General features: G+C 37.7%; 1 protein-coding gene across 2 annotated transcripts; it reads left to right on the top strand.

Moving 5' to 3' along the window:
• Nucleotides 1-653: 653 nt before the first annotated feature.
• On the top strand, nt 654-14,605 carry gdpd1 (glycerophosphodiester phosphodiesterase domain containing 1). Of its 2 annotated transcripts, none has more exons than XM_084716622.1 (11): nt 654-836; nt 2,211-2,357; nt 4,062-4,104; nt 5,816-5,951; nt 7,119-7,164; nt 7,546-7,667; nt 8,732-8,821; nt 9,100-9,233; nt 11,856-11,915; nt 12,126-12,177; nt 13,665-14,605. In XM_084716622.1, exons 2-11 carry the CDS (start codon nt 2,222-2,224, stop codon nt 13,797-13,799), a joined length of 954 nt encoding a protein of 317 aa, XP_084572748.1. In that variant the 5' UTR covers nt 654-836; nt 2,211-2,221; the 3' UTR covers nt 13,800-14,605. The 2 variants fall into 2 exon arrangements, with proteins under 2 accessions (XP_084572748.1, XP_084572747.1); XM_084716621.1 differs by having other exon boundaries at nt 2,208-2,357.
• The last annotated feature ends 2,591 nt before the right edge of the window (nt 14,606-17,196 follow it).

Genomic DNA, 17,196 nt, shown 5'->3' with positions numbered 1-17,196 from the left:
TTGACTTGGACATTGTTCTGTGGAAATACTCTGGTTACCACATTGTTCAGTTATCACCCACAGTAGTAAAAGCCATAGGTTGTTGTTGTGTATATTACTGTATTATAAAAAATATTGGTGTATACTATAATAATGTAGACTGGAGGTCTACATTTTTACCTTTACTATGATTCACCCATCCTGTTAGTAAGAAGTATGTTTCATTATATGTTGTTTGTCACTTACACTGTTGCACATTAGCAACATCTGGTGGATGAAAGGTCCAAGTAAGTGATCAACTTGCTTTACCATAGAGATAATGTCAAGGTGGTTTTGACAATCTAACAAAAGACATTTCCTATTTTTTTATTTTAGTTTACTAAAATACATTTTACACCTTCCTTGTTTTTAATTTAATTTATAATAATCTTAATTGAACACAGTTAATTGCATTACATGTTTTGATTATTATACTAGTATTTACTTTCATGCGAGATGTTATGTATAAACGCATATGAATATTGAAAAAGTATCCATACTAATACTGTGATTATTGACATTTATTGTGATAGTTGAAATGTCGCTTTTATTGTGAAATAATCGGGCGGAAGTGCCATTGTTGATACCTGCGAGGAGTAATGGACAGCGCATGCGCGTACAGCTGACAGCGGCCGGTAAGTGTTTTGTCAGGGACAGCTGTGTGCTGCAGAGCTCAGTGGAGCTGGAGACGAGAGGCGACTTCAACAGTGTATCCTCACATCACGTCTCTGCTGTACAGATTTCTGGACAATAACTAACTCATACTGGGACTTCCTGGGAAAAAAAAGAAACAAAAGCAAAACAATTTGATGACAAAGGTAAGATTTCATCCTGTGGGTCGATCCTAGCTCAGCTAACGTTAGCATCTTTTAGCTAGTGCGCTATCGTCAGTAAATTGGTTTACCTTATTTCATTTAACAGTTGTTGCAACTGTGTATTTTGTTTTTGTAAAAGGACATTATGTCATTAATGCTGTTTGATATATCTGTGTCTATCTAACGCTGGAAACAAGGCAGCTCAAACTGATCCACTGATAATGAATGAGAGACTGGACAGAGAGAAAGTAAAAGCTGAAACTAAAAATCTTAAATATTTTGAGTTATTTGAAACTCCGCTAGCTTTCTGTCCCATACTCTGAAAATCAGCTTAATTTTGCCTCGTAACTGACACTTGATACTTTGGAGCCACAAGGTAGTCATGAATCTTACACACAGATATTATGATTAGTTAAAACACATAATTGGTGGTAATTTTGATAGTGGGTTTTCATAATTTTTCATGATTTGTGAAGTGTGAATACTAAACCTTTGCTGGATACAGTTCTTCGCTTGCAAAAACCCGACTATCTTCATTATGTCAATATAAATAATATAATTGATATGATTTTGGCTCTTGGTAAGGGTAAATAAGCTTTGAGACAATATTTTCATTTAAATTTTAGCACCATGAAATACAGCTTTTTCCATTCACACCTGCAACTTATGAGTATTTTCATTAATGATTTATCTGCCGATTGTTTTCATACTTAATTAATTTAATCATTTTAGTCAAAAAATTGTGAAACGTTTCTTTTGTCCACACAACAGCCCCAAACCTAAAGACTCTCTATTTACTGACTAAGCAGAGAGAAGCAGCAAATCCTGATATTTAAGAAGCTGGAACCAGCAGGTGTTTGACATTTTTACCTGAAAATGACTGAGACAATTAATCAATTATCAAAATATCAAAATTATTGGGAACAAATTTTTTTTTTTGATTGACTAATTGTTGCAGCTCTATATAAGATACAGTAAAACTAAGTAGGAGTATTTTAATTGCAATAGGTGGGAAATATAACAAGTATTTAGAAGAAAAATAAATTCTACAAGGTCAGAAATTGCATTGTCAACAGAAATTAGCCACTGAACTTCCATATATTTTCTAATATAAGCTGTATAGTCTTTAATATATAAGTTATCATTTCTAATGGATGTGCTAACATCTGTCTTGCAGCCATTTCTCATGGTATTTTATTTAGGAAGTGATTAATTGGAAGATACTTGTCAATGACAGTTTAACTCTCACTGATCCTGAAAGTTTCTTTTAGATTCAGTGATTCTTTATCAAGAAAAAAAAAAAACAGCCACAGCCTGCGAGGTTGTCACTTCACCACTGATATTAACTTTGAGTGGGGTGTGTTTGTTTTCCAGCAGACTGATAGGAAATGTGTGCTGCTGTATATGTCCTGTCAACGGTAACGGGCTATGTGCTCACCTCTGCCCTGCTGCTCAAATGCCCGACTCTTTTGCACCGGAGGAAGCGAGAGACTTTCCTCAGCAGGCACATTTCCCATCGTGGAGGTGAGTCAATTGTCCTCATTCTGATTTCAACATTTATCATGTTAGATTTTGATTTTCTTTGTCAAATTATTGTTATTAATTAACAGCATTGGTAATAACCAAAATCATTTTTTATGTTTCTGTAATGGTTAATACACCAGTATGTAGAAGCTCTTTAACCAAAATGATATTTTTAATGCTAAAATATAATTATTATTGCTATCCATGATTTTTCAAATTTACTGTTTTACAAAAAATAACAGAAAAAATAGTAAAGCACATTAATATTTCTTGATTAAGATGTCAAATTATATTTGCCCATAGTTGTTTAGTTAAGTTATTTACTTGCATTCCTGAACAGAAAAATTAGTTTTAGCGGTTGAATGTTATGCTTGATCAATTTCTGACTTCTCAGAGAAGCCCAGTGACTCGGCTCAAGTTTGGGTACAAAAAGGTGAATTCAGTTTGAAATTCCTCATTCCTGTTCACAATGGTAAAACATGGAGAGCTCACTGAAAATGAAAGAGTCGGCATTAAAGCACTTCATGATGCTGGATGGGAAAAGACATGAATTGTGGTTAAGTATGCTTTGGAGTCAGTTGCCAAGACTGGTACTTATAAAATGCACCAAGGAAGAGGCAGGAAACGAAAGTTAAATGAAGCAGATGTGAGACACCCCAAAATTTTAAGTACTAGAGAGAGAAGGAAGACCACTGTTGATCTTCAGGCAGAGATAAACGCTTCTAGATCAGAGTCTCAGAAAGTCTCCAGGATGACCATAAACAGAACAAGGCTTAAAGAGAAGACTAGCTGCTAAGAAGCCATTATTGAGGCCTGCAGACATCCAGAAAGGCCTCAGATTTGCCAGGGAGCACAAAAACTGGACAGCTGTGACTGGAAGAAGGTACTTTGGACAGATGAGTCCGAGTTTGAATTCTTTGGTCAGCATCGTCATGTTTATGTCTACAGAAAAGCTTGAGAACGTTTTGATGTCAGATGCATTGCACCATTAATGTATGGGGCTCCATTTGTGGAAACACCATGGGCAAATTAGTGAAAATCGACGGTATCATGAAAAAGAACGTCTACCACAACATCTTAGTGCATCATGGAATCCCTTCTGGACTGAATCTGATTGGTCGTGGGTTCATATACCAACAAGACAACGACCCTAAGCATACTTCAAAGCTGTGCAGAGAATATTTGACCAAGAAAAACTAATCTTGATTACTGGAGCTGATGGAGTGGCCAAGTCAAAGTCCAGATTTGAATCCTATTGAACAAATTTGGGATTTAGTAGGTTCAAAGATTGACTGCACAAAAGTTTCAGCTAAAGCAAGTCTGTGGGAACAGCTAGACACTATTTGGAACTCAATAACAAAAGAGACGAAAAGTACAGAAAAACAGTGCCAGTAAGAATCGGGCTGTTATCAAGGCCAAAGGAGTTCATACAAAACATTAAGTTTTTTTTGGTTATTATGTGTGAAAAAGGCCTTTTTAGTTGTTCCAGTTCGGTATTCGCCAAATAAATAACAATTAGTTTTAAACAAGTTTTTGAAAGATTTCTGAAATATGTTTCTCGTTTTTATGACAGGTGGTCTAATAAATTTGTTAAGCACTGTATTTGCATGGTTTTGATATGCTATAATCCAGCAGGTCTGGCTGTTATGGGACAGTCCCACAGTAATGCAAATATTAAGTAAATACTGCACCATGTCATTGCAGGAGCAGGTGAAAACCTGGAAAACACCATGGCAGCTTTCAAGCAGTGAGTAGAAACCTTAGTCACAATGACAAAGCTCTTTCTTTGATCTTTGTGTGTACATGTGAAACATAAATGGTGCTCGTACATATGATTGTGGGTGTGTCATGAGTGTGTGTCATCTGAGCTCGGTAGTGATCTGTGTGTGACCATGGTCTGTTTTTTTTTTTTTTTTGTTTATCCACACTCAACCACACAGGCAGTGATGCCTTCAGTCAGTGCTCTCAAATGGGGGTTATTAGTACCCTGAAAACTGTCAACTGCTGTAAAACCTCAGAGAAGAGGAAACCGACAAATTCTGTCATATTCAAAAGTGTTTCCCCTACCGGCACTTTTTCATGGAACTAACAGTTCTTTTTATTATCATTTAATCTGTCAGATATTTCCTCAATGAATCGATTAGTTGCTTGGTCCATAAAATGTTGAGTATTGTTTTTCAAAGCCCAAAGGTGACGTCCTCAAATGTCGTGTTTTGTCCACAACCCAAAGATATTCAGATTAATGTCATGGAGGAGTAAAGAAACCAAAAAATATTCACATTTGAGAAGCTAAAATCAGAGAAAAAATAACTCAAAATGATTAATGGATTATCAAAAGAGTTGGTAATTAAATAGTTAATTCATATTGATAAATTGATTGGTTTCTTTTATAGAAATAGACTATCCTTTCTGCTGCGTTGTAGAAAGATACTTGTTGAGGCGACTTTTTCTTTATCAGTTTTAGACTATGGTGATATTTTATACATGCTTATACACACTTCTTCTGCTGCTCTGAAGCCCCTGGACTGTTTATCACTCTGCCTTAAGATTCATCACTGGAGATGGTTATAACACCCATCACTGTCACTTGTATACTGAGGTTGGGTGTCCCTCTTATCAGTCTTTTACCTTCGTACATCAGTTCAATGCTTTCTTTTTATGTGGGCTCTTACCAAACTTGATCTAGTGATTGGATCATGCTGCAGGTGCCGGCTGTTTTTACTGAACTTCAAAAATCCAGTTTTTCATATTGTGCACCTGCAACATGGAAAAACATGCAAAACAACTTAATGCTTTCCTTGTTTTTATCCATAGGGCAATTAAAATCTTTAACTGTAGCACATTGTCTTTCTAGGTGTTCCTGTTTTACCTGAATAAAGTGTTCTGCATTTTAAGTGTTTTTATTCAATATTGATGCTTAATTTTTTACATTTTTAATTGTGGTTGTTGTAAGTTTCTCTTTGTTTTTTTTCTGTCTAAGTGTTTATATTTTTTATTGTTTTACTTGGCTACATTGTAAATGAGGTCTCTACCTCAATGTATTTCTGAGTTAAAATAAAGTTTGAATGAATAAACGACTAAACGTTGCAGCTCTGGTAAGATTAACCTGAATGGTACCACAATTTCCAAAAATGTTCTTGGCTGGTCAGGGGGTACTGTGCTGAAAAAACATTTCAAAGTGGCACATTATTGAAATTAGTTTGAGAACCACTGCCTTAGATAATTGTTCATGTCAAACCCTAAGATGATATACTGCCGCTGATTGATTGTTTAAATGGAGGAGGAAGTGAACTGCTCAAAGATTTTTATTGAGCCTGTATGTGCTGTGTTTCATAACATCACTGCATGTGACTTCTTGCCTGACCTCAGTGACCACAGTGGTCAGATTAATGATCAGTGGCTCCTCCCAGGTACAGTTATGAATACAGTATGTGTGTTCTGTGTGTTTGTTCACGCAGTGCCGTGGATCTTGGCACAGACATGTTGGAGTTGGACTGCCACCTGACGAAAGATGAACAGGTCGTGGTTTCACATGACGCCAACCTGCACAGGTCCACCGGCATCAATGCCTGCATCTCTGACATGAGCTACGCTGTGAGTTTCTGCTCTGCGATATCTACACAGTCATTTCAGAGAAACAAATACCTTTACTAGTTTCTAATCTCCCTCCCAGCTCTGTGAATTGCTCAGCTGTCCCGTTCCCTTTATTTAGGCAACCTGAAAGTGTTAAGGATAATTTACTTAATCACATAATTACAGTTATTGAAAAATATGAAAATTTCTTAAGTTTGCAGTCTGCATTAAAAGTTCCCTGTTAAGTTTTAGACCTCTAGAAGCTGTAACACACCAAGATATGCTGCAGTCTGCTAAAAAAAAGGCAGGGAAGATCAAAACTGTAAGCTAGTAAACATTAATGTATAATACGTACAATATAATACTAATTTACAATACTTGAAGGAAGGAAATGCATTCAGCAAGCTTGTTTCACCTGAAGGATGCACTCATTGTATTTTGTGAGAAACATCATTTTTTGAGCCCTTTTAACATAGACACAGAGGTCAAAAGGGCCACAAGTTAAAAACTTGAAACCAAAAGTATTTGTGGGAATTCAAACAGCAGTTGCATGTTTGTTTGTTTGTTTCTTTGACTTTGTAAATGAGGAAACAGTATTGATGTATCATGTGCTTTTTAATCAGATGAGCTCTATAACAAGTCACCTGATTATGTCACATGATGAACTTTGCCTGATTTTAAAAAATCCCATCCAGCAGATTTTTTTTTTTGGTGAGTCAGTTGATTAAATGTCAATCAGCTGGATTTTTTGTTCTGCTCTGTGTGTCTTTGATGGCCTAATACGCTTTTCATATATAATGTAACAAAGATCTTTGTTTTCCTGTGAAGCCTTGAATAACTTCATACCAAACTGACATTCAAAGAGCTGAAGATTAGCTTCACAGTTTTTTTCTGCCCTCTGGCCTTGTAGTACAGAGATCTAAAAAAGAAAAAGTGAGTCTGCACATCAGGAGGCTCCCGTAAACATTTATTCTCATTGTGACACAATTCAGTGAGCACTTGGGGGATGTAGTTATAATAGTAGTTATAATAATAGAGTAAAAATGTCTGGTGCTGAAAGCAAGCAAATTAAGAAATATTGCTTAGAATAACAGATATTATATTTGAAGATATATTGCACAGAACAGAATATAGTTAAGGCAGGGTATTTCTTGTCTTTAACTACTAACGGCTGTGTGCTCTTTGCAGGACCTCCCTCCATATCTCTGCAAGCTGGGTGTAACTTTTCAGAGGGGTGAGCATTGTACATACACATACACATTACTGTTGTGACTACTACAGAGCTAACACCACCCACATACAGATGTTATCAGCAACATCAGTGGTCAGTGTGCTCCTCAGGGGTTTCAGCGATGTATCTGATGTTTGTGTGTTGTGTTAATGTGACGTTTGTCCATTCATTAGTACAGTGGATCAATACAGCTGAACATACATTTGAACAAAGATTTACTGTATGCGGTGGATGTATTTCAGTGGCTTTTGGCAGACAGTTTAGCTTCACAGTCTGTTGGTAAAGGAGCCAGAAAGCCTCTTGGGCCAACGTGGCCCCACCCAGCCTCCATATTGAGTATAATCTGAAGCTGACCGTGATTTTGACTTGTCCTTGTCCGCGCAGAGTGTTTCTGTGAGGGGGGAGAAGACAAACGCATCCCTCTCCTCAGGGACGTGTTTGATGCATTTCCTAATACTCCTGTCAACATTGACATCAAGGTTAACAACGACTTGCTCATCAAAAAGGTGTGTGGCTCTTTCTCCCTGTGTGTCTTTGCTCCTGCTTTTTTTTCTTTGTGTACCTCTTTCAGCAAGAACTTTTTCTCTCTCTTTTGTTTGCTAATTTCCCATACCACAGGGTTTCTGCAGGTCCTTAAAAAGTCTTAAGCCTGAAATGCAATAATCTGAATTTTAGCCCTTAAAGTGTTTTAAATATGATTTTGACAGGCCTTAAAAATAGCTTGGATTATGAAGGTAACATTACATTACCAACATTTTTAGAAGTTGCATTAAGTATCTCTTTTAAATGTGTTTTGGTGAAAAAATGATGAAGAATATATTGATCACACTTTAAGAAAACTACAAAACCAAACCAACACAGAACCAGTAACCACTAAAGACTGTGTAGCCTGATCAGAACTTATCAGAGAACACTCAGCTAGTGTTTTGCATTGGTGCTTATGTGGCACGTCCTTCCATTAAAAAAACACTATTTCCATAAGTAATGAATAAAATGTTTTTCTGTTGATGTCATCTGCTATAGGTAAGTGCAAGTTCAGTGAGATTTGGAGCAGTGCAGTTAGTGCTTCGTTAAAACCTGTTGAGTTTGAAGCCTCCTGCACCTTGTGTGAGAAAACACTCAAATTAAGAAGGCAGGAGAGTCAGAAAAACATAAAGCCACCAGCGAACACCTGTGGTCATCCAGTATTGTTCTGTTCACTCTGCTGCACTAAGAACAGTAACTCCAGACGCCATCGTCCCAGTATGGAACTGTATTCATAGCATCTTAAAAAGGTTTATAAAAGACTCCTTGAGACCTGCAGAAAACTTTATGTCCTGTCTATTTAACAGCAGCTTTCATTTACAGAATTTTAGCTGTTTTTTTCTGTCCTTGAAAGCTGCATTATCATTTTGCCCCAAAATCCTGAAAAATCAAGACTATAACTTTCAGGACTTTGTGCTCCTCAGTAGTTACTGATTGTCAATAAACAATGTGGAATGGCAACATAGAATTTCTGATTCATGTTTTACACCTGTGTGTCGTGTATTTATATGGTGTCTCTGTAATAATGACTCTTTAATCCCTTCAGGTATCTGAGCTGATTGTAAAGTATGACAGAGAGCATCTAACTGTGTGGGGCAACGCCAGCAATCAGGTTGTAAAGAAGTGTTACAAAGAGGTACATTTACATTTATATTTAAAGCTCAGTTTATATTCAGCCCAGTCGATTCAGGGAGTCAGTCTCCCTTAAAAACACTTGCTACCAATGATAGTATTGTTTCCATCTGGCAGGCCTTATTGTCATGGAAAGCAGCATTTCTCTAGTTCTAAATCCCGTTATTTACTCACTGTGGAGTAAATTTCAGAGATCTAGAGTACAGATTCATACAGTATCATCACTTAATTGTGAGTGAATTTAAGGGAATTGATCCTAAATTGTATGTTTGTGTTTTGTAGAACCCTCGTATTCCAGTGTTGTTCAGCCTTCCCAGAGTATTGCAGCTGTTAGGCCTCTTCTACACCGGCCTTCTGCCCTTTGTTCCCCTCAAGGAGCAGTTTCTGGAGATCCCCATGCCCTCTATTGCCACCAAGTATGTATCACACACATACACATAAAAACACAAATAAACAGGGTTCCTATGCAGTATGGCAAAGTGTGGAATTTAATTTCAGTCATTCCAATCATCCAGTTTTCCAGTCAGGTCTGCATAAGTACAGAAAAAAGAAAAAGGTATGGAAAAACATGTTGAGCATCGCAAAACCGTACCTTCATGGCTGTGTTCGTTGTCATTTCCAGGGACACAGTGAATAAATGTTTCACTTTTTTCCAACTCATTTCCTGCTCATTAAAGAGAGTAAAAAATATGGGGCGAACAATAATATAATATTTCTCAAGTTAAGGGACAAAAATACAAGCACAGGTAGCACAGATTCCTTTCCCTCTTCTTTGATTTTGGATTTTAAAGTCATATTTTTACCTGTTAAACATCTAGTTATCTGTTCTCAGATGTCAAATATGGCCTGAAAAATCAACTGAGAATTCTGAAAATCTGAGTCTGGAAAAGTATGGGATTTTGAAATGGAAAATCAATACTGCTACTAAACTATGATTAAATAACAGGCAGCACTTAGAAAGGTTTTGGGAGGAAAAACAGTTTGCTGGAGAGTTCAGGGTCAGCAGCATGTATCAACCCTCAGTACTCTCCCAGTTGTTGTTCAACTTGACACAGGTTCAAGTCCTCTACAGTTCTAGTTTGTCGGTAACATACAGCAGTAACACTACACTCCACCAGAGGTGATCAGTATCAGTCCAGAAGAACACAACATCTGATAGCAGCAGGTCGGTAGCTTGAGCTCTGTTTCACAGGCTGTAAATTTCTTTTCCCCTTTACTGTGGCTCAAGTCCCAAAATGGGACTCAAGCTCATTCCAAAATGGTCTTGTTATGACAGAGTGTAACAAATCACAGGATTAAACTCTGCCTCAAACTCCAAAACATGAACGGGAACAAAACTACTGTTTGACACCGCTGGCCGGAGTGCTGTGAGCAGCTGTGTTACAGAGAGAGAAAAGACTCATGCATACACACTCTCACAAATTACCTGTTTAAAATCTTACTTTAAAAGGATAAATTGACATTGACAACACTTTTAACCTGCAGTTTATTAATTTGCTGGTGGAAATTCTTAATTCTTCTCTTAGTGCAACATTTTGATCTCTATTTGTGGTTTTAAAAACTCATATTGCGATAACTTGCTCAGCAGAGTTAATAATTTGTGGAGATAGTTTGGATTATTATAACTGGGGTTGTATGAGGTGCTGATCGATAGTTGGTGTATAACCTACAGTAGATGGTGCGTAACACACCCCCAGTCTGGAAAGAGAGTGGAGTACCAGTACTGAAGCAAAGCATAATACTACTGTAGACAGTAGTATTATGAACGCAATAAAACACAATTTATTTTAGTGCATTGCTCATCTTTCTACACCAGGACTCCTGCTGCTTCTCCAAACTTTGGGCATGCTTACTGCTGTGGGTAAGACACTGAGTATGCATAAGTACCTCATTAAACCCCTAGTTGAAACAATCCGAACTATCCCTTTAAAGGTAAAAAAAAAAAAGGTTTAATCAGCCTTGGAAACAGTAGTTGAAGCAAAGCTAATCTTTGCACAGTTTCTGATTACTGGGACATTTCCTGACCTTCATCAGCAGATAGACACCAGGGACAAACGTCAGCTCCACACCTAACTGTATGAGCAAACACTTATGTGCTGCTGAAGAATATTTTTGTGGAATAGTTAACATCCTCCTGTGGTCAGAACTATGGCTTGATGTTGATGTTGATGTTATAGAGGATTTTTAAAAGTTAGTCACAATTTTACTTTGTCTTCCTTCATTAAATGTTCTTTTAATTTCTTATTAACGTTGTTAAAAATTGTATGAGGTACCACTACCGGCCTCCTGTGGCTCAGGTGCATCCACTACAGTCTGAGTGTGTCCTTCCTGCCTGAGTTATCTGGGTGACAACACTGTTTGAAAGAGGATCTCACTCACTAATTAAGTAATTAAAAGAAACATTCACACCCCTCGCCTGGAAAGTGTGTGTTTGTAGATCTTAAAGATCAAGGTCATAGAGCAGGTTATACATTCATTAAGGATTAACAAAAAAATAGGCTACAAGTTCCCCCCTCAAACACTCTTAAAGTTTTACTAAACATAAACCACTGTTAAATAAGCTCTCCCCAAAGCAACCTCTGGCAAAATCAGTAATTTTAGCTTACAGAAGACAGCAGTTGTCTGTTTGTTAGCTCAACAAGTTATTATGTGATGAAATCTTGTTGTCTATAAATTTTCTACCAGCATGTTTCATTTGTCTCTACTTTAGTCAAAGGGGTTGTATGGATTATTTGAAGGTGGGTTGTATGAGGTACTTATCCATAGTCAGTGTATTACCTACAGAAGATGCTGGTCATCACACCCACAGTGAGGACAAGCAGCAGGAGCACCAGTGGAGTGGACAGGGTCGGAAGGAAAACATATTTTTGGCATCTAAAATAAAACCAAAACAATATCAGTCAATATTATAGTCAATAATATAACTTTCAACAGAAAATGTGTTAGGCTCGTTCCATCCAGCTGCTGTGGGCTGTATTTGACCAGAGTAAATGGAGCTGATCATTTTGCACCACTTCTTTTTCTGTGTGATTTTTCAGACTTAAGGATCCTGACAGATTAACTAGGAGTCAGCGATTCATCACCTGGCTGGCCGACACGTAAGTCACTAATTTGTTTGAAGAGTTCAAATCCCTCCAACCTCTTTATTTTAATGTCAGAGTGACTGAATCTGTGGGTGTATTAACTTTTAAACGTGTATACCAGTGTAACTGGGCTTACACTTTTACAGCTGTGCGACTACACTTCTCTCCAGCTTTGCTGTACTTGCACTTTCTCTTTGCAAATGTGTGTTTGTTTCTCTCCTGCAGTTTGCTGATGAGGAAAGCTCTGTTCCAGCATCTAACTGCCAGGGGAATACAGGTAAAGCTGCTGTTATGTATGCTCTATGACAGGCCTATTCAACCTGCTAACATTCTACATGTATGGATGTTTATATTGTTTATTAGAAAATTAACATTTTATTATGAGGCTAAATAGCTCATTCATTGGCTATATAGACACTTTGTTTAAAAAGTTTGATCTCTGTATAAGCAGAGACAATTTAGGAGAGTCACACTGAAAGAAATAAGATGTTAAATGCCAACTTGTGTTTATTAAAAGAACAAGCTACTTCTAATTTAGGACTGTATAGATGCATTTGTCATACTCTTGTGCATAATGTTTCTCTTCCATTATGAAAAGGTGCATTTTTTTTATACATTTAAATTTCTAATTTACAGATCAAACAGGAAATGTCAACGTCCTGCCCCTTTACTTTTTTCAGATCTTGCCCTCCCAGAAAAGAAATTAAATAGGCCTGCGCTACAATATGACCTCTATGTACGGAAAATAAAATATGTATTGGATGCAAACTGATAAATTGATGTTGTATAGGAGTCATAATTAACAGTGTTTCTTTTATTTTGACATACTATCTGAGACCAGACTGCTTTGCTCACATTATAGGGGCTTTGTCTGTACAGCAGTGTGTCCAATGTTGACCTGTACATAATTAAAAGGACAGTTCACCCTGAATCAAAAATACATTTTTCCCTGACCTGTAGTGTCCATCGTCCATAATCCACAGACCCTATGGTGAGCACTTTCATGTAGGAACTACTTTTCTTTCTGCAGTGGAATCTTCTGGAACTACTTTAGAATCTGTGGGAACTACTTTCTTTCCTACTTCCTCTTTCCTACTACCTTGAGCAACCAGGTCAACCAAGCACCATTTAGTCCTGTTATATTGGAGACATCTATACAGCTGATATGTAAAATAAGTGTTTTTGATTTTGGGATGAACTGTCCCTTTAAGAGCAACTAGGGACGTGTACAGAATAGACTTTTACACGGCTGCAATATTGATATGAAATACTAGCGTAAACAGGTGTTATTAATGATGCTAATTAAGGTCCCATTCCATTTAGCTTAGCAGAGTCTTTCCAGTGAGTCGCCATGCACAATAGCAGGACCTGAATCTGTTTGACCTGAATGGAACGGGACCTTAATTAGTATCGTTGTGTTTACCTCACTATTTCGTGCCAAAATGGCCGCTGTGAAAAAGGTTTACCGTGTCAAGGTTAAGTCACTTTATCTCTGTTATCTTTACTTCCAAGAATGACCTGAAAACTTTCCATAGTGTAAAATATCAATAGCGCGCCTGTCTGCGTGCTGACAGCTCTTTGTTGTGGTCGCAGTGTTGTGCTGTAGTGAAGAGCAGTTGCTGGGAAATGTCCAAGGTTCCTACAAGTTCAAAAATAGGCCAGAGTGGCGGCAGACGCCACTGTTAGAGGACAGAAGCATTCTTGAGTGTTGTGTGACTCCCTGCGGTGTGTGGTGTGTGTGTGTGTGCGTGTGTCTGGTTTCAGGTCTACATTTGGGTGCTGAACGACGAGGAGGACTTCCAGAGGGCATTCGACTTGGGAGCCACGGGAGTTATGACAGATTTTCCCACCAGGCTTAAAGACTTCATGGACAGGAATGGCATTTGTAAGCCCCAGTGACCTGCCAAAATCTACCTCAACCCCACACACACACACACACCAGTGATTATCCTTCAGCCTGATCTGACCTACAGAACCCCCCCCCCCAAATACACACACACACACACACACACACACACACACACACACACACACTTTCATGCATTCCAGCAGGGCTACTCCCGCACTGTGTTTTCAAAAATATGTTTTTTTTCCACTGGCCTGTAGTGCTGTTTATCTATCTACAAACCCAAATTCCAAAAACGTTGGGACACCGTGTAAAATGTAAATAATTTAAATAACAATTACAAATTTATTTGATTGCTGCAACATGTTCCAAAAAGGACAGGGGCATGTTTACTACTGTGATACATCATCTTTTCTTTTACCGACATTCAAGAAGTATTTGGGAATCAAGGACACTAATTGTCATTCTTTCTTGACTTCAAGCACTCATCAGTCGTATTTTGTGCTTCATAATGCACCACACATTTTCAGTGGGAGACAGGTCTGGACTGCAGCAAGGTCAGTCTAGTACCTGAACTCTTTTCACTGTCTTTCTGAAAATAAGCAGGGACGTTTCTGAAAAAAGATGTCATCTGGATGGCAGCATATGCTCCAAAACCTACATGTACCTTTCAGCATTAACGGGATTGGATGGTCCTCGTCCTCTTTAGCCCGGAGGACAAAACGTCCATGAGTTCCAAAACCAATCTGAAATGTGAACTTGAATGTCCACATTTCTGATTGGAAAGTCAGACCACAGCTCACTTTTCCACTTTGCGTCAGTCCATCTCAGATGAGCTCAGGCCCAGAGAAGTCAGCAGTGTTTCAAGTCTAAACTTGCATTTGTAGATGCAGCGACAAACTGTGTTTACTGACACCTGATTTGTCAAACCGATTTGTTCCTAAGTCCATGCAGTAAAATCTTTGATTCAGTCATGTTGGTTTTTAATGCAGTGCCACCTGAGGGGTCAAAAGTCACAGGATTTCAGTGGGGGTTTAAAGTCTTGCCCCTTGCGTGCAGAGATTTCTCTGGATTCTCTGAATATTTTAATGCCATTATAGACTGTAGATGGTGAAAGAAATGTTGTTCTCTTACTATTGGACTATTTGACCACACAGTTTTTCACAAAGTGGTGAACCTCACCACATCCATGCTCATGAAACAAACTATTTATGTTTCCACATTTGTTTTCTTATTCTTTTACAGATTTATTCTTTTTAGTGGTACTCTTATGGCTCAATTTAGGAACAGTGAGATCCAGAGAGAAACAGTGCAGTGAATTATTTAGATATTTACAAGCTATAAGAACATCATAATCTAGAGATCCGCAAACTCACTCACACTTTGAATCTTTTTCTAGACTGAAACTTTTCAGAGTGTTGGCAGAATGAGTCGCTGAATTTGTCACTGGTTGCTTTTTTAGAAATGAAGTCACTAAGAAAGTCTAAGTCACCAAGTTGGCGACACTGATTGCCAGGTGTAGTTCAGTAGAAAGGAAATAGTTCCTACATAAGACAGCTCACAACAAGCTCTGTGGGTTATCATGAGTAACCTACTCATGATTTCTGGAAAGAGACTTTGTTGTTTCACAGTTTTCACTTGTAATTTTTTGGCACTTTGAGCACCACAAGTCATCTAGTTCTATTATAGACATCTCTACGACTAATATGTCCAAAACTCTGCAACTGAACAGACGGATAAATATCCCTACAAGCCAGAGGACAATTTATATTTTTGATTTTGGGATGAAATGTCTCGCCAAAGGACATGTACAGTATATATTATTATCTCCTGATTGAGTTGTGTTTGGTTCCCTCGTTGCTCACCTTGCACACACACACTCGAGTGTGAGATTTCTATCAGTATGGCACAGCTGCTTCAGACCACACAATCTTTTTACACGTACCTATAAAATGGGACAAAACGGCCATTGAAATAAGTGTGTTTGCAAGTCTTATTGGTCTTGAATCTCACAACAGATTGATGGATTTTGACTTGAAAAAGAGTTTTGAAAAGAGGTTTTACTGATGTTTTAACGCCTTCAAGTAAATGATGGTTTTACAGTATTACTGTGTTACAGTTGGAGTATTACGCTTGCAAACACACCGGCAGGTAGAGTGATGTTGTACTGTCATGTTAATTCACCAGCAGCTTTGAAATATTTGAGGTTCGCTTTTCTTTTTCTTTTCTTTTCTTTTTTTTTTACAATCTGACTCAGCACCTGCAATAATACACTAACGTATTGTGAGATATTTTTTTTATGTGCCAGATGCAGCCAAAAATGAGCTACTTGTCATAAATAACAGGGTCCTTGGCTGCGTAGAGATTTCAAATGAGCAGCAGTGTGATTGCTGAGGCGGCTAGAGTCACTGTTTCACATCTACAATTCAAAGGCACATTCAGTTGAACTGTGGACTGCTGAGTCAAAAACACTGTTTTTATATGTTATTTTTAAAGACAATGAGTTGTATGTTGTATAGATGTGTTATATGTGTATGTGTAGCTACTTAAGTCTTTAGATTTTCCTCTGAATCAGATGAATCTACTGAGGCATCGCTTGTTCATCAGTGAGCCTTGAGAGAGAAATTTTGCACAAAATAAGAAAGTTTATCTTGTTTGTTTTAGTAATGAGTCGTAGCTTTTTCACCTGTGTATGATGTGATCATTAAACAGCATTGAACTTCATATTTAAGAAATATGAATATTTTGAATGCGTGGGCTTTGAAGTGTAGCAATACAGAGGAAATACTTGTACACGTTGGTTGATAGCTTCATTGCAGTAACTTGAAATGTATTAGAGATGGCAGTTGTTTTGCAACACCTTGCTGTGGGCGTCTCATTAGGATTATCATACCACTGACGCTCTCTAATCCAAACTTGTGACCACACAGCGAGGGTCAGCAATGAATGTAGTATTGGTTGAATGTATTGTATATTGTTCAGTGTTTTACAGGCATAAAAGCATTTCAGTTTAATTTTGTTTGGTTTGTTGTTGGGCATTTTTGTATAAGAGCTGTCAATGAATGATTTTCATGCACGAAATCTACACAGGTGTTAGTCTGATGAGTGATATTTGACATTGTTTACCTGAACATCCAAAATCTGTTTTGTTTTGTTTTGTTTGTTTCTTTGTTTGTTTTTGAGAGAATGGCTTGTGATCTGCCAAGCTTATTACAGATCTTACATTAATGAGTATACTCTAGATTACATTTCGATTACATTGCCTGTGCTGTACTGAGTGTACTGTTTGTTTTGCATGCCTAAAATTAGTATTTGTTAAACTGTTGTGTTTGAATATGTTGTGACTCTGAAAGAACCAGTTTGTGGGACCTGGCTGCTTTATAGGCCTATCAAAATGCCTTATCCCACATAGATACTCCTTGAGATTACATGTAATATGATTTACTGAGA

The sequence above is a fragment of the Lutjanus erythropterus genome, chromosome 4, assembly GCF_056507025.1.
Source record: "Lutjanus erythropterus isolate fLutEry1 chromosome 4, fLutEry1.hap2, whole genome shotgun sequence".
Lineage (NCBI taxonomy): Eukaryota > Metazoa > Chordata > Actinopteri > Lutjaniformes > Lutjanidae > Lutjanus > Lutjanus erythropterus.
Note: the sequence above shows the minus strand (reverse complement) of the source record. Positions and strands in the feature narration are given on the sequence as shown.

What these genes read in the sequence shown, in the direction of transcription:
- gdpd1 (XM_084716622.1), top strand. Translation starts at nt 2,222, where the DNA reads ATGTGTGCTGCTGTATATGTCCTGTCAACGGTAACGGGCTATGTGCTC. An exon ending in GCACATTTCCCATCGTGGAG is followed by an intron (nt 2,358 to 4,061) that starts GTGAGTCAATTG and finishes ATGTCATTGCAG; the next exon opens with GAGCAGGTGAAAACCTGGAA. An exon ending in ATCACCTGGCTGGCCGACAC is followed by an intron (nt 11,916 to 12,125) that starts GTAAGTCACTAA and finishes TCTCTCCTGCAG; the next exon opens with TTTGCTGATGAGGAAAGCTC.